The sequence below is a fragment of the Chaetodon trifascialis genome, chromosome 11 (assembly GCF_039877785.1).
Source record: "Chaetodon trifascialis isolate fChaTrf1 chromosome 11, fChaTrf1.hap1, whole genome shotgun sequence".
NCBI lineage: Eukaryota > Metazoa > Chordata > Actinopteri > Chaetodontiformes > Chaetodontidae > Chaetodon > Chaetodon trifascialis.
The window spans coordinates 21,642,316-21,663,168 of NC_092066.1; the positions used below are offsets into that span (position 1 = coordinate 21,642,316).

General features: G+C 41.2%; 1 protein-coding gene across 1 annotated transcript; it reads left to right on the top strand.

Annotated features, from left to right (window-relative positions):
* Positions 1-7,164: 7,164 nt before the first annotated feature.
* LOC139339002 (cysteine-rich secretory protein LCCL domain-containing 1-like) lies at positions 7,165-18,679 on the top strand. Its single transcript, XM_070974417.1, has 15 exons — positions 7,165-7,520; positions 8,329-8,639; positions 12,431-12,549; positions 12,911-13,043; positions 13,362-13,477; positions 13,989-14,089; positions 14,286-14,453; positions 14,572-14,632; positions 14,856-14,922; positions 15,058-15,188; positions 15,622-15,665; positions 15,762-15,834; positions 16,245-16,314; positions 16,808-16,941; positions 17,259-18,679. The coding sequence occupies exons 2-15, from the start codon at positions 8,373-8,375 to the stop codon at positions 17,308-17,310; spliced, it is 1,536 nt and encodes a 511-aa protein (XP_070830518.1). The 5' UTR covers positions 7,165-7,520; positions 8,329-8,372; the 3' UTR covers positions 17,311-18,679.
* The last annotated feature ends 2,174 nt before the right edge of the window (positions 18,680-20,853 follow it).

Consider the following 20,853-nt stretch of genomic DNA (forward strand, 5'->3'; position numbering starts at 1 on the left):
TGTGCTAATAATGAGATGTGTATTGGTGCAACCTCACATATTAAACACATGTACTGTACATATAAAATAGTGAAAAATACAGATCACACTGTCCCAGAGTTCAAGATACATATTACAAATACTGATTGTTAACTGTCAACTGGTAATTTGATTTACAATGATATATATGGAAAAAAGGTACAATTTTGTTAAGTTCTAATGTGTGCTGTAAAATTCATTGTGCTGAAAACATGTAAAGGACTAACAGGGACTGAACCCAAATGCAGACCAAATAACAGAGCTGGAGCAATTAAATACATTTCTTAACTAAGGTGACCAAACAAAGACTTACAGGGGGGTGAGGCAGGTGAGGGTCAAAAGTTAAGTAAAAATCCAATGTGGTAACTTAATCCAAACAAAGGAAGCTGTAGTCCAACCATGAGAATATGAACAAAGTCCATGGGGGAAAAAAGGCAAAGTCCAAAATCACAGAATAACCGGGGAGACACTCAGTAAGACAGGATCAGTTGACACAAAGACGAGCTGGCAAAGACTGAGGGGAACACATACACTGGGAAAGGCGAACTAATGAGACACAGGTAAAAACAATCACACCGTCGCACAGGCAGGAAAACAAGAAGTAAAGCAAAATGTGACACATAAGGTCAACTTTTCAAAATAAAACAGGATACAACAAAACTAACACTCATAACCATGACACAGTGTTTGCATGCAAGACTTTGGCATTTATTTTACTCAGCATTAGCCCGTCACTTGAAAGTGTCAAATAATGGCTATTGGAGCTGTTTAATAAGGACAATAAGAAGGACTTTATCAATAAATAGAAACCAATGCCGATCTTACTGTCAGAGATGGCCACCAACCTTTTCATACAAGATGCACTGTGGGCAGTTTTCAAGACCACATTCTGACAGAGACAGTGTTCTGCAGGCAACTTCTGTGGTGAGTGAGCTAATAGCTAAGAAGCTAAAACCTCATTCAGAAGGAGAATTTGTGAAGGAGTGCCTTCTTGCTGCTGTGGAGCTGCTATGACCGCACAAAGTAAAACTGTTCCAAAGTGTCTGTTTGTCCAGAATAATTCATAGAGATGAAGGAAAACCTGACGTGGAAACTCAGTGATAGCAAGTTTCTGTGTGATTTGTTCTTCATGGTGGACATTACCAAACTTCTCATCACTGAACCTTAAGCTCCAGCAGCTTCTCAGAAATTAAAGCTGTGACAAGTGCAACAGGAAAGAGGAAACACTGTGGGTTTTCCTACTTCTCCTTACATCTTTCAGTGTGGAACCAGCTGATGTGTCTGACAACCTACAACATGGAAACACTGAGCTGCAAAGCAACAACCTGCTACTGTGAGCAGCTCTTTTCAAAACTGACTTGCAAGAATTAGTTCTGCTGAAGACTGACTGACCCAAACCTGGAAAACCAGCACCACAGAGTAGACAGGGAAAAGGTTCCCCACCAACTGGCTTAGACATAACTCTACATCTTTGCCTTCTTGTTGTATGCAGCTCTAAGTAGTCTCTGTCTCCCTTTGTCCACCCACCCCTCTTCCTCTCACCTGTAGCTTTACCTCTGTTCATCACACACATAAACCTCATCAGTGGCTGACAAACTGTTTTAAGTAACATTTGCCATCTTTGCCAACACCCTAAGCCATATAAAATGTCATGTCAGCATTCGACATGAATCATCATGTAACTTGGCAGACTAACACTTGCTAGCATTATCTAGCCACACAGCACAGTCAACAAATAAAAAACAAGAAAAATAAAGTTACCGACATTTTCATTTTGATCTTGTGATTTACAGGAGGTCCATCTAAGTGATTTACAAAGCAACTAGACTTGCTTGACGTTGTAGAAGACATTTCACCTCTCAGTCTTTTGGAAGTCAGAACTGAAGAAGCCTCTTTGATGAGAGGTTAGTCATAAGAAGATGGGATTGAATTGAAATGTTTATTGACCAACTGAAAATCCTACTAGGCACACAGTGTATACCTACACATATCACAGACATGGACCAAGGACCCAATCAAAAATGACACCCAGATAGCAGGTCGCAGCCTCAGCTGCCACACTGTCCATTTCTTTTATTTATGTTTTGTGAAGTATCAGAGAGTAACAACAGTTCAAAACATGACATGGTTTCAAAGGTCAACCAATCAAGCAGATTAAGTGAGCAAGACAAAATGACACATCAACAGACAACATCAAAATCCTATGACCGATCACATTCTAACCCTTTTGCCCCATGATGCCTGATTCTCAGTGTGATGTCTTTACATTTTTTATCAAAAGCTAATCTGGCTTTATGTATTCCACTAGTTTCATGTTCCACTCCATATATCTGACCTTGCTTTTGCTCACTTTCTCTTTCATTTTCCTTTTTTTGACCACAAAATTGGATTACTTTTAATATCAGCTGTATTTGGAAAATTGGCTAGTGAACTATTCTGGCCATTTCTGAAGTGCATTGGCCTTGAGGTCAAAATCTTCTCTTTGTGTGATCACTGAATGACCATCATCATTTCCAATTGCAGTCACAGGCATCAACATCACATCTAGCCATACTAGCTGGGCCACATGCTGCAGCCATGTTGTTGGTACATCCTCACTCTTTGGCATGCACCTTTTAAAAGCTTCTTGGGTGCGCCTGTCAGATTTTTGCACTTCAGCCAAAAATTCGTCTTCTGCTTCCTCTGGGTCACAGTTGAGATTCCAAATAATATCAGTTGGTGCTGTGTCAGGGATGATAATCCCATGAATGGTACCATTTTCAATGCGGAGGAGATGAGCCTTCAAACTGACACCAAACATCTGTCCCAGCATCACATTGACTGCTGTGACGTCCTCTTTTAATGGTAACATGTGGTTTCCCAGGTTGTCCAAAGATTGGTGATCGGTTATTAACTGCTTGAAGAACCTTGGTGAAATAAACAGACAGTAAAATCACCCAAGCTTGCATATATGAGTACACATATCCAATAGTGATAAACTGATTTTATAGGGTACACAAATACACATTGCCATAGCTACCTCTCTGCCTCATCTTTCATCCTGATGGGGTTGTTTGCAATGTAGGGTACCAGCCTCAGGTAGTCACTGACCGTGTTGACATACGGTGGGTTGTACCCTCTCAGGTCTTTGACAAATAAACCTGGAATAGGACCAGAGTCCGACACCCACTCTCCCCTGACCTGTCTGGCAAGGGTGTCAAACAGCACAGCCAGGGACAGGGCCACTACCCCCACCCCACCAAGAGTGACCTTGCCCTCCTTGCCAAAAGTGGTCCTCAGGCTCTGAGTGAAGTCCTCCAGCTGCTTGGGAGTCAGGGAAGACTGCACTGCCATGTAGTGGTTCCTCAGGTGAAGTGAAGAGTTGACGGACAGCATGTTGAAGAAGAGAGGATTGGGTGTGTAGTTTGGAAAAGGACAGATGTCTCGAGCAACAGAGGCCAGGTGGGCTGCATCCTCAGCAGGACAGTGCATGTTCCCCATCTTGATGTGAATTTGAAGATCTCTGCAAAAAAGATTCAACTGGACAACGATACCTGTGTGTGTCTGACAGGCTGTTTCTGGATATCATTAATAAAGTCAGAGTGGGATCATGAATTCAAGTTAGTAATTAATTATTCACCTGATTCCCTGTAAATGACTGTGTGAGTCTGTCTTGCACTAATGTTTGATCTGTTCCTCATCTTGCCAAAGCATATTGACATACACATTGACACACCAACAGGCTCAAAGTTGCAAAAACTCAAAAAAAAACTTTTTCTTTGTCAGATCAGGTGTGCTGATAGTAAAGGTTTGACTTCAACCTGTTCAAAATTTAGCTTAAACTAACAGAATAATTTAGCCATACATAAACATGGAGCAGAAACATCTGTATGTGTACTACAGAGAAAGTTTGTGGGGTGAAAAACTTTACTGTCTGTCCTATGTTTGCAAGAAAAGAGCAAAGGTTCAGCAGCTTGAGTCCTGATGTATGCACAACCCTTTTGTTGTCAATAATGCTTACCCAACAGTGAGGCGTATCGAGCCCAACAAGCATAATGACAGTTTACTTTTAGTGTGTCCTTAGGGAAAATGATTGGAGGGCACATGGAAGATTCCCAGTGGACAGACACCCCCAGCTCATCAAATGGGTCAAACCAAGTGTGGACAGATGCAGCGACAGCAGCTCTAGAGGACGGTCTTGTGTGCACAGGGACCCAGGAGAACCACATCAATATTGAGGAAAGCACATCAGTGACAATGTACATCAGCAAATGTGTTGATGATGTGATGATCACGAAGACAATAAAAGATAAATGGAAAGGTGAGGGCTCTACCTAGAGCCAAAAAAGCTGCCTTTCAGTCAGGTGACCAGGAGGCATCAACACCAGCAAGACTTAAGACTGGTATCAAGGAGGTACAGTGGAGACATCAGCGAGACTGGACAAAGACCTCAGCACAACACCACGTGAAATGTAGCGACCAATCCAGAACATCACAGGCATCCACATGTGTCAGGCCACATTTCCAGAAGAGCTAAACATATTTTAAGCTTGCTTTGATCTCCTTGAAAAAGAGTCACCTGTCTAGTCTACTCTGCATCCAGAGAACCAGCAAATGTTAGTATCCACAGGGGGTGTAAGAAAGACCCTGATGGGAGCGACTGAGTAATGCTGCTGGGCCTGATAACATCCTAGCAGGTCAGCAAGTTGATGTTATTATGAATATTTTTAACATACGACTGTAACAGGGGAGTGTTCCAGCTGGGTTTGAGAGCATCAGCGATATCATTATAGTGAGGTTGCTGCTCATAGCCCAAAGGACACCAAAAGACAATACCCCACCCAGCAACAGCCTCTTAGTAATGATAAATCTGCAATTTTTGGTTAACAATATCTGGCTAGACTTTCAAAATAAACCTTGCTGAGAACAATAATAAACATATGACCCATCCAACCACCCCAACATCCTCCAGACTCTGTATGCATCACTTGATGTGTTGGGAGTGAGAACAGGCAGCCTAAAGAAGTTTATCAGACTAGCCTGCATGTTGAAAAATGACACAATAGGGGTAACCACTGCCTTAAAAACTGACACCAAGGGGTCCCAACCAAGCATCCATATCCATGTGATGAGCTGGGAGAACAGGTTGGCAAAGCAGCTTTTTCCCTCAGGCTGTGAGACTCCTCAATCATTCTCACTTCATCATTAAAAACACAGAATAAACTTTAGCGTGTGTAGCGTAAAGGTACTACAACTTCTGTTTCATTGTGCAATCCTGTGTTGTAGAATGACAAATAAACAAACCTTGAACAAAATAGATAATTTCCATTCTTAGCTCACCTGTGATTGACTTGTATTAACTTTAGGTTAGACTAAAACAGCAACACAACAAATATTTAATATAATAAGAATTCAACATGTTGGGAAATACTCTATTTCTTTTCCAGCGTTAACTGAGAAGATTAATATCACTCTACAGCCAGCAGATGATTAACTTAGCTTAGCATAAAGATGAGAGCAGTGGAAACAGCTAGCCTGGCTCTGGTCTAAAGTTAACAGAACACACCCACATGTACCAGCACCTCTAAAGCTCACTTGCTAACACATCATCTCTTACTTGCTTAATCTGTACACAAAAAGAAATGTATAAACAATTTGTGGTTTTAGTCCCAAGGTGTAATGAGAAACAGTATTTCAATCCACATACCTCATGGTGACATCAACAGTTCAGGAAGTCACTCTCACATACCTGTAAAACTGCAAGCATTTTAACTCAACACAAAATCATGGCATGCCATGGCAGAGCCACAGTTGGACAGCTGACCTACTCCATCAATCGCTACATGCAAGAAAACTGCATTTTTAACTCATTAAGATTGCAAAGTGATGGATATGACTTGTGGCTTGCAGTATTCAGCTCAAACATCACTGATGCAGGGATGGCTCTTAAAAGGCTCAAGCTGTTTTTGACTGAAAGTCTTTTCTTTATCCAAGAGGGGGCAGCAGATCCTTGTTGAAGAGATCAGACGAATACTGTGCTACCATTATGAGTACTGTCGAAAAATATCCTTGAATCATTCCATATAATCATCGAAGCATGTGTATGTTATGTAGCATTTAAGTGCACACAGTAATCATGAATAATTACTTTTAATATGACCTAATTTTTAGTGGAATAAGGAATGCAACTGTTGACTGCCTGCACATAAGCCTGTCCTGACTAAAGTTATTATCTGGGAAAATTTTACCTTGTCATAGTAGGTAATATGCTCTAATAGATGAGGATCTGTGAGTGGATTCTTGGTTTCCTGGTTGAAATGTGATGTCTACATATGTCGTAATACTTCAATGTGATCCAACTTATTTATCATCATTTCAGTCATGTGCTTTTGTTAGCTTTTACTTGGATTATTTTACATATTTTCGTCACGCTTTGCATCTGTACCTTGATGACAGAAACAGTCTTCTCCATGGCAATGGACAGTCAGAGTAGAGGAAACTGGGGGGGGGGGGATGTGGGGGGGGGGTGCACACACACACACAAAGAGAGAGAGAGAGAGAGAGAGAGAGAGAGAGAGAGAGAGAGAGAGAGAGAGAGAGAGAGAGAGAGCCCACATAGAGCCCACAAACTTTCACAAATGTTCTGTGTATGTAAAGGTAGATGAATCAGTGCTTTGTGGTTAGTCAGAGGGAAATACTGGCCACCCTGCTGCTGCTCCCATTCTCACACACGGCAAAAAAAAAAATTAAAAAAATGATGTGATCTCAGCTCCTAAGGAAATAAACACACCACCCACTGATGCTCATGAATGGGATATTTGATGCATTTGTGCGTGTAAATATAAATATAAATCTAAAATATATAAATAAATGGTGTAAATATTTATGACTATATTACACAGTAATAGGTAATAGGGCTTATATAATCCTTTCACATGTATAGTACAGCTTAATATATATTTTCAGCTACCAATAACTAGTTTTGACCGTGTCTTCCTGTCAAACAAAAAAACCTGGAGAAAGCAAAGTGTGCAATATTTGTAACATGAGTGGGCTGCTCTCATAATATTCAAAAGTTTACTCTCACGTCACTTCTAGTCCCATCAGGTGCCTCCTCAAATAGATCAGCCCCGGAGTTCCAACAGATCCCTGGCGACCCGTGTCTGTGTTAGGTGGGGGTGCAGGAGGGGGAAGCAAGAAGTTTTATGGAGGCGTGGTCCTCTGGGTTGCTAAGCGCAAATTTGGCATATAAGCGCAAAATGAGCAGCGGTGCCATGCAAGCAGTAGCGCACTGAGCGACCTGAGGAATTCAGCAGGTACCTATAGACATTTCTGAACTCTCTGTGTCCAGTGTGGATGTACAGTCTGAAAGAGAGCTGACCGCCTGCACTCATGTCGAGGGATGGATGGAATTAAAGGCTCCCTGCATTGGAAAATTGTCGCTCTGCAATAATCTCAAGGCGCTCCCGCATCTGGAATATTGAACCTGCGAGACATTTGGATCAGTTTGGCAGAATCTAAAGGTAATCCTGCAACGTTACAACCGGATCACATTATTAGAACGTTATTTAGGATCTATATGTGTGCGCGTGTTCGCACACGTGCGTGCTGGTCTCACCTTTCATCTTCTACAAGTGTTCCTGTGGCATATTAACGATATTCTCAATTAAAGAAGCTGCTGAGTTTATTGGAACTAGTTTTGTGTAAAATGACAAATATTACTGTTTTATTGTAGTTTTTGAAAGGATCTTTTAAAGAAAAGGGTACATGCTATAAATTAATCCCCGTTGTTACATCAAATATAAAAATGCTGCCTCCCTGCGTGCAGACAGCACACACAGTACAGTACAGGAGTACTAAATCTCCTGCTCTGTAGCATAACGTGTGAAAAGTCCCTTTACACTGGTCCTACTGTGTGTACTGATGCAGTGACCTGCAGATGCACTCAGACTGCTGAAAGCTGTATTAGCCTTAGCCTGCTGCTTGAAGGCCTCCTGTAATTACAGCATTATAAGACAGAGACAGAGGACAGATTGAAGGTGTCTTTTGGCTCCTTTCTAAAGATGCTGTGGTGTTGATAAGTTTGCTATGAAGGGAGAAAATTGTATGCACAGTACACAATGTTTAACCTGAATTTGCAGAGTCTATATTCTTGTTATTTTTTAAGAGCGGCAAATAATGAGGTGATAATGAGCTCTGCGTTGGTGCAACTTCATGTATTAAACAGCTGCATGGAAACTTTGTTCTCATTTGTAGCAAGTGCACAATCTGAATGAGGCTGAAATTCAAACTCATGCTGTTCTACTTAAACATGCACTCTCTATTTTGCAGGAAACAAAAGGTACTCTTTGTCGAGCAGCAGTGTTATCCCCATCATGAAGAGGTCTCGTCCTTTCCCAAGCTGGGTAAGAGCGGTAAGCTTGCTCTTGTGTTTGGCCCAGACCGTTCTGCCCATGGTCCTCACCAACTCCACACAACTCGAGTCCATCCTGGACAAGTACAGGGACAAGGATGAGGAGTGGTGGAGGGCCAAGCCGAGAGGGAAGAGGGCCATCAGCGAGGGAGACATGCACCTTATCCTGGACTTGCACAACAAGCTGCGGGGTCAGGTCTACCCTCCTGCCTCCAACATGGAGTACATGGTTAGTGCTCAGGACAAAGCTGTCTGCTTTCACACTGGAATACATCTTCTCATTCAGAGAATTCAACCCTGCACACGTTTAACTTAATCAACAGTACTAGTTACAGAGTTAGAGATAAAGAGTCAGAATAAATTTTTTGAAGAGTTACACTAATGGAAAATCAGTTCAGTCATGCTTTCAGGCATAATTTAACAACCATAACTTGGCTTTCAGTCCTGTAAGTCTCGATTGAACAGTGTGTTTTCTCTTACATAAGCTGTGGTCATTAGCTGGCCAACTAGCATTACTTCCAAGGCCAAAGAGCACACCATTAATTGAGGCGGTTTGTGGGGGTACAGGTATGAAAAAGCCCCTCTTACATGTTCCACTGTGTTGCATTTGTTCACTGCCCTGCATGCTGTCAAAATTCACTCTAACATATATGAGCTCTGTCCTGATTGTATTGGATTTGGAGAAGTTTACGCAACAGTGTTACCTGATAGGGTGTAACGTTCGCCAAGCACGTTGGTTGGTCCACATCCTAAAAGCCTCCTCTCTTGTAACCACACAGGACTTTGTCAGAACATTTTAAAGCTTGAGCTTCCTTTTTTTCTTTTCAAACTTTTAATACTTGGACTAAGCTGTACACTGCAGTGTTGTTTCTTTATTTCCATGTTTTCTACCTTGATCATCACCTGGTATGGATGCTAATATTTGCCTGGACATGTTGCTTTAGCCTCCATCTTTTAGCATATCGCCGCTTTTTCTCATTCCACACCCAACTCTCCGAGGGTCAGTATCTAGTAAATCTCACCAAAGCAGGTTTGACAGTGACGTTCTCAGGAGAGAGCATGTTCCTGACTCTGCCAGCAGCTCTGTCAGCTGAAAACAGTGTAGTAGTGAAGTCAAGACAGAGAGAAGTGCAAGCCAAAGTCACCATCTGGCTAGCTCCTGCCTCCTGCTTGCCCGCCCTCGCTGACCCTGGCCCATATCCAGCTTTCACCCCTGCAGTGTTGTCCTCCACTCCACCTCAACCATCCAGCCCTCCCTCCCTCCCCTTCCTGCCCTGCGCCTCCTTACTCTATCACTCCATTTCTTTCTTTCTTTCTTTCTTTCTCCCTGCCTGGCTCTTTTGCTTCCTTGATCTTCAGCCTCACAAGCTTTCCCTCAGGCTTTTCTTCACCGTCCCACCCCCACCTTCACTCTCTCCCTTCGCCTCCTCTCTCCCCATCCATCGCAGCTCACTCAAACCCTGGCTGAGGCTGATGTTATCTTTTATTTGATCCTCCACGCATCTCATTTTGGGTGCCACGGCGGTGAATCTATTTCAAACATGTCGAGCCTCGCTGTTTCAAGTGCGGGGTATGGTGGCGTAAATGTATGTTATGTACACTCATCCAGTGTTTCTTTAGCCAGGGATACTATTACTGATGATAATGATGTGGTAAGGCCGTGGACTGATGAGGGCCACAGTATTTGGTTTTCAGATTGCAGGATTTGGAGGCCAAAGGGGCTGCACTCTCACTGCAGCTTTGACTCCTTAATTTCATACAAAAGCCATTCAGCAAATGCCTTTAAAGCACTGTTGCGTCCGTTAATCTAAAGCACGTCACTTCATGCCCAGCAGATTTTCCTGGGAAATAGAGACCTCTTTGAAGGTTCCCATAATCACAACCACTTTCTACACTGTAGGTTGAATAACAAGCATTTACGTGGAGCATTTTGCATTCTTTGAATTCCAAAAGCAAAGGATGCCTTCTTGTTTTCTTCTTCAATGTTTCTTTTGCAAAGAGCTACCTGGAGCATTCACCTTAAATCTGCTGTAATGCACATCTTGCACTCAGCTCTGTAGCAGAGGTGGTCCTGGCAGATGGCTGGAAACAGCTCCGTCTTTTGGGAACTTAATGCTCTTTGGAATGCGAAAGGAGATTGGTAGTTGTTACGGTGACCTTTCTCCAAAGGCTGGCGGGCAGTCCATCTTCCTTTCTGCTGGATAATTGAGGGTGAAGAATAACAAGTACACGGAGAGAATAATGAACTGGCAGAGATCATTAGGATCCGTTGTAGATTGTTTGCAGTGAAAGCTTCGTGCTGAACTCAAATTTCATTATAAAAGTAGTGGCACAGGCGCTGTGCAGGTGGGCAGCGTTGCGTTGTAAGTAGAGTTAAGGGTTCAGTCTGCTCCAAACTGACTAGACTCTGCAAGGTGTTTTACCTCTTCCCAATGGCAAATCGCACTCAAAGGCAGATGAAAACTTCTTTAAACCTTTGTCAAACCTGCCTTCCTGGGTCATATTCATACATGTTGATGGTACCTGCAGCAACACGCTCCCACCAGCGCAGCCCCTTGCACACCCTGCAAAGGTTACATCACGTTTATGTCCTGCAAATGTTCACTCCCATTCACTTCTACTGAATCCCACACAGTATTTCCTGGTTTTAAGTTTTTGAACAAATAACTTGCTGTTATATTTCTGGCAAGCACAGTGTCCATTTTTCACAGCCTCATGGTAACAGAATTTGATGCAATCTTTGAACTAAAGCTAATAAAGATAAAATCACCAGCACTTTAATGATAAGAATTCTACCTAACAACAACAGTATAATGTAGTTATCACAGAAAAAATGCAGTATCACATGGCAGCCACGCAGGACGTTAGAGCAGAAAATAAACCCCAATGCTGGTATCTCAGCCACAGCTGGGTTGTAAGCAAAGAGTCAAAATATGGCTTCACCAATCAGGCCTAAGCAGAAAGCAGCACACAGTGAATGGGCAACAGTGTGCACAGTGTGTTAGCCTCACCAAACATATGGAACACATTATGGTGGTCAATCAGAGCAGTTACAACTCCACACTTCAGCATTATCCTATTAGTTTTGACGTGTGATAGCCATAATTCAGCCAAACAGTACGCCAACAGCAGAGCACACTGCCCCTATTCTTTTCCCTCCACAACAAGGTCAGTTAGTAATCAGTAAATCAACTTTACCGCAACATTTGAATTGCTTAATCCTTTACCCAGGGTCTGCTTTACTGCTTTGTTCTAAAGAAGACGTGTGTGAATCATTTTCAGGTATTTTGAGTACAGTTGAGTTTATCTTTGTCAAGCTTTTACAGTAAAGATGGAATCAAGCCTCCAAACAGAGGCTCTCTGTTATGTCAGCTTTTTCTCTCTCAGCTTGTTTTAAGAGACCAAAACTTACTGGAAACAAGCTATGAAACAACCACATTGAATAGTAGCACAAAGCTGCAAGTTGATGTGGTGGTGGTAATACCTCTCTATTTCCCCTCTTTCTCACGTGTGTGTCTGTGTGTAAGAGACTGAATGTGTGTGTTTAATAGGAGAAGCCTAGTTTTGACTACACTGTGTTAAATTTGCAAGAGGCATGCATACAGCTACTGTGCTTTAAAGTAGAGAGCAGGTTCATCTTTGCCTTCACTTTGTGTAAGGTTACTTTCAGGTGAGTTTCAGCAGAATTTGTGGTAGTTTAGTTCCCCCAAAGAATATGATGAGAGATGTGAAATATGTGAGTAGCAATTAAAGCCACAACTACGGTAAGTGGCCACTTATCACACTTCAATCACAGGGGTAATGGAGTTTCAGGTCTGCAAACATCTGTCAGAGGCAGAGCTCGGGACTCGAGTTTAACCTGGAGCCCAAGAGAAAACTAATATTACCAAACCTAATGCTTCAGCTGCCAGCTTACCCTGGCTGACCTCCAGAGGCGACCCTCGAACTTCATCTTTCAAACAAGTTTGCAACCAAGAACCTGTGTGTGTGTGTGTGTGTGTGTGTGTGTGTGTTCCCCAGGTATGGGATTATGAGTTGGAGAGGAGCGCAGAGCACTGGGCACACACCTGTCGATGGGAACATGGACCGAGCCACATGTTGACCCAAATAGGTCAGAACCTTGGAGCGCACTGGGGCAGGTGTGTATGTGCAATGAAGTGGAGGGAAGTGTGTCAGTGAAATGATGTTTTATACAACAGTAATATGATCAGAATAATGTTTTCTTACAATGTCCACCACAAATAAACGTGCCTTTTGTTAAAATAATTTCCAAACCCAAAAACACAACAACAGAATAGAATGGATGTGTTCTGTTGCATTTTGTTTACGTCAGTTGATTGAAGCTATTGCTAATGTTATCAACCATCTCTGTCCATTTTAAGTTTTCCATTGTTTTCTTATTGAATAGCCTCAGGTGAAGTGCCTTGCTCATGGAATACTCAGCATGGCATTTTAGCTCCTTATATACAGACATTAGCAGCATCTTTTCTGTGACTGCAGGGATCGCCCCCCTACCTACCATGTCCAGGCATGGTATGATGAGGTGAGGCACTACAGCTATCCCTACTCCCAGGAGTGTAACCCGCACTGCCCCTTGAGGTGTTCAGGACCTGTTTGTACTCACTACACTCAGGTAAGGTCTTTATAGTTATCCCAGTTGATTAGAGTTCTAAGACCGGTAAAAACACCTTGTGTGGATGTAATGAGGATGTTTAGTGGCTTTATGAATAAGGGCAAACTTCTTTTCTTTATCAGATCAGTCTGAAAAAAAAAACAAGGCCAATCTTCCAAATTCTAAATGTTTCATTGTTGCTTACATTGCTGTGATAGCTGCACGTACCGAAATACTGTAAAATCATGCTGTCCTGCAGTTACTCCACAAACTTGACAGCTGCTCCTTGAAAATTCACCTACTTACTTTGTGTGTGTGTGCGTGTGTTTCAATTTTCAGTTGGTGTGGGCGACTAGCAATCGTATTGGCTGTGCCATCAATGTGTGTTACAACATGAACGTGTGGGGAATGATCTGGGCTAAAGCTGTCTATCTGGTCTGCAACTACTCTCCACCGTACGTTTTTGCTGCTTTCAATATGATTATTTCATGCAAATAACACATAACTAAAATGACAGAATTAATTATGCTTTACTTTGCTTACTAGGCTTTACTGTATTTGTTTTTTGGACAACTGTCTATTGTGAGTTTGACAGTGTTGCAAGAGTGCAATGTTAAATAAATGGAATGCTCGTTGAAGATTATTCAGCTACTTGCCAAAAATACACATTTAAAACTAATCAGAGAGCGGTTTAAAGTAAAAAGTGTTCATTTCTGTCTTAGCGTCACTGGGATGCCATCAATGAATTCAGTAACACAGAAATAAATAGTCTTCAGTAAGAACAGGAACTTAACAGCCAATCATTTCTGGTCATTTCATTCATGGCTCTCCAGCTCTTGCTAATAAAAATAGTGAAATAAATCAGATTGTCTGCACAAACCTTGAAAATTCTTTACTTCATAACCCTAATATCACTTGTGTTGTTTTAAAACTATGACAAAATACCTTTCTTAATTGTTCTTTCAGGGGCAACTGGTGGGGTCATGCTCCGTACAAATACGGAGCTCCCTGTTCTGCCTGTCCAGCCAGCTATGCTGGAGGCTGCAGGGACAATCTCTGCTACAAAGGTGAGTTTAGGGCAGAGTTGTGGTTTTATCTGCTTACATACAGTCATCAGTCATTGTCAAAGTAATTAATAGTTTTACTCAACACTTCACAGCAATCTGCTACACTCACGGATATTTCCCCTCACTCTCCTGCCATTATAAAATCATGGCAAGATTATTTTATGTGCCAATGACAATCTGTTATCCATGTTTTTAGAAGGAGGAGTTGACAGGCGTCCAGCTCCTGAGATTGAGGAGACCAACTACATTGAACCTGAACCAGAACCAGTCAGGGACAGGGAGCCCCAGCCCAGGGCCCAGACACCAAACCCCTCACCCAATGACAACCTAGAGAGAAACCAGGTGGTCAGCACGGAGCAGATGTGTAAGGACTGTTCTCAGTACCCCTGACAGTCTTTGTGAATGGTGTAGTTTTAGGAGTGTTCATTGTTGCTGTTATTAATATGAGGTTGTGAAAAGCTCTTGTTTGCTCATTATCTCAGGCCAACAGATAAACTGTGAGACCAAACTGAGAGATCAGTGCAAGGGGACGCCCTGTAACAGGTAAACAATAAGGAGACAACACACAAATGTCAAATATACACAACTCTACACAAATTTGATGTACAAAGATAGGTGAGAATTATGAGGACAGTTTGAGTAGATCATTTATTTTCAGAAGAAGAAAAACCCATTGACTTGTTAATATCAAGACAATATGTGGATACGTAAAAGCAACAGCACCAAGATGTTGTTCACTCACAGCAAGTGTTGTTCCTGCCCACAGATATGAGTGTATGCCTGGCTGCTTTGACAGGCCTGGAAAAGTAGTTGGAACGGGATATTATGACATGGTAAATGATCAATATGTATTTATTGTTTACTATGTAACCAGACTCTACCCAGTTTCAGTTACCTGTGTGTCCATGGAAAACACATGTTTCTTTTAAGCTGTACATTGTCATTCATGTGTTTGTATTGTACTGCAGCAATCCAGTGTGTGTGGAGCAGGCTTACACTCTGGTGTTATTGACAACGATGGAGGATGGTTGGATGTGACCAGACTGGGCAGAAAACAACAATTCACCAAGTCGTACAAGAATGGTATCCAATCAATTGGGTATGAATCAGTGTCTGTATTTAGCTTTTTTATTTTTCATTTTTTTTAATCAAAAAGTACTTAGCTTAATACAGAATTAGCTTTATTCTCCAAGTATGTGTACATGTAGAAGAATTTGACTCCGTTTTTAAGTTCTGCTATCATGTTACCATACAGCTAAAAATGGTAACATCATGACAATCATCATGAGCTGAAGAAAAATCAAAGGTCAAAATAAACCTACACAAACACCTACAGAAGAAGTAGAAGAAATGTATATATAAATCTATATAAAAAGCGAGAATGACCAACAGTATACAGTGTCTATACACAGGTCAAATGTTTCTGTCTGGTATTTTATGCGATCTGTTATTATAGATATAGAATTATACATTTGCTTCCTTAAAGGGGCTGTTGAACTAATGATGTTTGGTGGTTTTCGTCAAATTCACAGGAAAAACAGAAGTGCAAATTCTTTCAAAGTAGAGTCTGTGCCTGGTAAGAAGTAAACAATCATTTCTCACTTTGAGGATGCAGATACAGTAACAGAAACACTGAAGGGTCAATTTGCTTTTTGTGCTTTTTTTCTCCCAGTCAAGGCAGTGACATGTGATACCACCGTGGCCCTTTTCTGCCCTTTCAAGAAACCAGTACGACACTGTCCCAGGTAATGTTCTATTTTGGACACCTGGAGCTGTCATGTGGACTGAAATCACTGTTTGAATTGAACCACAGTGGGCTGAGTCAGTGAGCCACAGTCTTAAGAGGCCATAGAGGATAGCTATTCAAGATACATATATAGATTGATAGCATTAGCTACCCTGCTAGCATTTCAACATCATTAATGAATGAAACTTAACTTTTCGATTTTCAGATTTGCCATGTGTATATTTGAAGGTATATCTTGACAAGGGTTACCTGCTTTGCCAATTATAGTTTCATTTACAATCCAACAGCCAATGAGATCATTTCAGCCTTCAGATAGCTCGGCCTTTAAGACAGCAAGGACATTCTGTGGTTTAGCGTTTGCACTGAAAATATCCTGTGACCTAATGTAAGCTCTGGCTTTTTCTTCAGGTTGTACTGTCCTAGGAACTGTCTACGTGACAGTCGAGCCCGAGTCATTGGCACAAAATACTACTCAGATGTGAGTTTCAGTCTTCCATTGATCCTATTGGAAACAACAGTCCTTTTCACAGCAGACATATTGGCTTACACCAGTGAGACCAGCACGCACCTTACATTAGACTTTAAAGTAAATCCAGCCATAATTTATGACATTGGTTTCACTTCCTGTAATGACACTGACAATATCTGCTGTGAGAAAGTCCTTATTGCTGCTTCAAAGAGCAAAATTGTGTCTTGGATTCAACTTCTTTTTGCACCCGTATAATTAAATACATTCTGTAATACAACCCGTTCTCAAAAAGGCATCATCCTCTCTGTTTATTATGACACCATAAGTTGAATTTTGATAATGTTACAATAGTGATAAATGTTGCAGCAGTCACCAACCCAGACTTTACATTTCATTTGTTAGAGGTCAGGCCAGATTCTTCTCAGGATTTGTGTTACAAAATTATTATTTTACCTGACAACATGTTAACATAAATTGGCCTGTTTTTTTTTTTTCCTTCCAGAAATCCAGTATCTGCCGAGCAGCCGTTCATGCTGGAGTGATCCCAAATGAGTCAGGAGGGTACCTCGATGTGATGCCTGTGGACAAAAGGAACCAGTACAGTGGCAGCTACCAGAACGGCATCACCTCAGAGAGGTATGGTTAAAAAAAGTCCTTATATTCTGCATATATAGAGAGAAATAAATGCGCATGAATAATAGATATGGAGGAAGCTAATATGATGAATGTCAGATATGAGGACAAGATACAAACTAAACTAATAAACAGTTTTAATTCATGTGCATTTTATTTGATCTTAAGTTTGAGCTTGTTTTGAGCTCAAATTACCTCAGTCAAGGTGATGAGCAATTGTCAGTGACTAGTCAATGTTATGTCTGTGTACTTGTTGTGAAAACCAACAGAAACATACATAGTAGCACATCCCTGCTCTGTCCCTGCTCTTTCTCTTCCAGCCTACTGAACCCAACAGGTGGAAAAGCCTTCCGGGTGTTTGCAGTCATCTGAAAACCACTCTCAAAGGACAGAGTACCATCAAACCTGGCCACTTCACATCCAGCAAACCCACTCATTATCATCTTACACCCAGTAATTACATTCATTCCTCCAGTGAAGTCAGTCTGACTCTAAAAGTCTGACTCTAAAAATGCAACATGACTTTCCTCAAGGCTTCCCCTCAAAGTTTGCTTATGAGTGAATCAGTGTCCAATAATAGCTCAGCAAAGGATGTTTGGTGGATGATGATCTTGGATGTCTTTTGCATTACGTCTTTTCTAAATTTCTCGAGCTGACCGTAATAATCACATGGCGCTCCCGTGCATCTTTTGCTGACATGATGTCATGACATCATGTTTTTTACTACTTCAAGTTAAATATACACCATGAGATTTAACGCAACTCCAGATGCGATACTCCCACAATTTCAGACCTTGAAGGTGAAAATATAGCATCAGTGGTTTTACTAAAGTAATTTCAGATGGACTGTGCATCAGCTCGACATAGAGGGACACCTGGTAAATAACGGGGCAGTCGGATACACAGTCATAAAATCATTTTTTGGGAACAAGATTAGTCAGTCAGTATTTAGTTAGACCATTCAGGCCGAAATGAATTCCCTGGGCATTCATTTCTCATCACCCAAAACCATTCTATGGAGGGCCCAACCCGATGTTAAAAAGATAAAGTAAAATTACAAATAGCTTGATATCATTTGATATGGACAGAATGAAATAGATATAGACAGATAGCCAGATATGCTAACAGCTGCAGCTTATGTTAGAGCAGATAAATGCTCTGTTTAATCCATCTGGCCTCTCCAAATTCTTTAAACTGGAACTATGTGTCATGCTTTTATAGGAAAAATCAAACCATGCACACAAGGAGAGGGATTTTTTTAATGTATTTATTTCCTATAAAGTCTGGTTTTGTCCTCCATATATCACATCTTTTCACCACAGTGGTAATCCAGTTTACAGTACAGCAACAATGCAGGCAGTCAAATACAGATTGTATATTTTTGTACATAATAATGTAAATAATGTTGAACACTATGCTATGAAATGCTTGCTGCTGTTTCCCTTTTCATTTACATTTCTAACACCCTGCCAGCCTATACAAAGTCAAACAAGCAATAAGCAGTAGAAGCTGCAAGAGATCCTGCATGCAATACATTTATTTGTCACTCCAGCTTTTATTTTTTATAAAGGACACATTTTGCCATCATTTTAGTATATTAATATCTTTGTAAATACTGTGTATGTAACATATTGTTTTATTTTGTGCTGCATTTCCCAGCTCTTGTTTATAGATTTATATAAATGGACCCTGGCTGGCCAGGAACGTGCATGGCAGAATTACAATTAAACTACTTGGAGATAAAATGAAAATGCTTCTGTGTGTGTCTTTTGTTATTGTATTAAAGAGTCTGTAATAAATAAATAAAATCATTCAACTATATTGTACTGCTAAGGATTATAGTCTAAGAAAATACTGAACCTAAATTCTGGAAACCCCAAGTTGCAGACTTGAATCTGCTCCTCGGTTTACATTGTATTACATTCCACTTGCTTTCAGTTTTTGCAGACGTTCGGTTGAGTGGCCACACTATTTTAATATCAGTCCCTACAGCATCCAGATAGCCTGAGGAATCTGGGCATTAACATTTCAACAACATCTCAAATTCAGCTGTGGATCGAACTTTCAAGCGAAGTGTCTTTCTAGAAAGCTGTGGGTGTTTCCAGGAACTGTGGGGAGCACAGAGGAAGGGAAAGCTGCTTGTTTCAGGTCCAGGGAGGAGATCTTATCGACCAGCTGGCTTCACATGTTTCAAGTAAAGGGCAAGAAAGTTGTCAGTTCAGTCAAACAAGTAGATGTCATTAGAGTTTACCTGCTAAGCTAAATACATAAGCTGTCCTTGTCCCGTCAATCTGACATAAGATTTAATTTGTGTTAATGCTGTATCCAGATAGCTAAAATAACACCATTAAGTTCAGGAGTGCTGATTTTGGAATCAAGATTTAAAAATTTAAAGAGCCTTAAGAAACGTCATAGTAAAAGTCCATTGAAGGGGAAAAAAAAAGCTACATCCTGACCTGCACTCAGTGTTAAAGGTTTCATGATTTATTTCTCACCTCATTTTGCATCAGCCAACATGATGCGTCGAGGCACTGCTGCATTTGTGTATGTTCCTGCAGTGTTTTTTTATCGCTTTTTCAGTTCAGTCTCGGTGACGAGAGTTGGCCTAACTGATGTTAAGGAGTTCAGGACCACTCACTGTGCCAGCACCCGGACACAGACCAACTTTGTGTTTCATTGATCTCAATCTCTCAACTTCCCAGGATGCATTTCCGTTCCTTCATTTGGATGGGGCACAGATGTGGTCAAGCTGCAGCTAAAAGGTCCCCACCACCCCTTCACACATGAAGAGCCATACAGACTAAAGGAGTGCAAGAAGTACGTTAGATACACATCCACATGAGGCAGACGCACAAATACATGATTGCTATTACTTTGCAAAACTTTTAAATTAGATTGATTTTGAAAGATTCTGAAGAGGAGATCATACAAAAATTAACATTTTTCTTTTGTAGATGTTGATATTTTAACAATTTTACCTTACCATTTTGTGCTAATATTCAAAATGTTAGACCATTTTCATGCCTACAAAAAAGTAAATTGTGAACATTTTACAAAGGACTGGATTTTAAGTGGTAGAACATCTTCTGAAACAGCAAAAAAAAAAAAAAAAAAAGGTCAAAATTTACACTAAACTTTCCTGCCTAACCATCATGAGGTAAGTGATATGGCTCTGAAGTGAACATGACCCTGGTTCCAAGAATGTATACCACATAAAGAAACTATGAGCCAAGATTAAATATGAAAACGGGGTTTGGGACTGGTCTCCTGGAGAGAAAAGGCAAGCATCGCAGTGCTGTCAAAATTCACAGGACCCTGTTGCAGAGGCGGCCATTGGCACAGGACCCTGTGAACCGCTCTGGTCAGTTATCCAGTCTGTCAGTCAAAAGTTAACAGTTAACAGTTAATCAGCCATCATGCCAGTCAATTAGAAGCTTATTCAAGCAATCAGAGGAGGCAGGCAGCACTCCACCAGCATGACATTCAGTCTGTACGTCATACTGTAACTCTATCAGTCAGACAGGCAGCGACTTTGGTCAGACGAATAACCAGCCACTTAGCCAAGCAGTCCATTCCAGCAGAAAAGCAGCTTTTTCAGTCAGTCAAACAGGCTGTCACTCAGGCAGAGGCTTTACGTGCTGGTTTTTTACATCTCACAAGGTATAATTCAACATTTTGAGAAATAAACCTATTCATTGTCTGTTGTGTCTGTTAAATATGAAGCTGGTGCCAGGAGGCAGTTAGCTCAGTGTAGCATATAGACTGAAGGGCAAACAGCTAACCAGGCTGTGTCCAAAGGTCAAAAACTCTGCTTGGCAGCACCGCTAAAGCTCCTGAAAGTCGCTGCATATGGCCTAAACATCAGTCAGTGGTGGAAATTAATTAAGTTACCTGTATTTATTCAAGCACTGCATT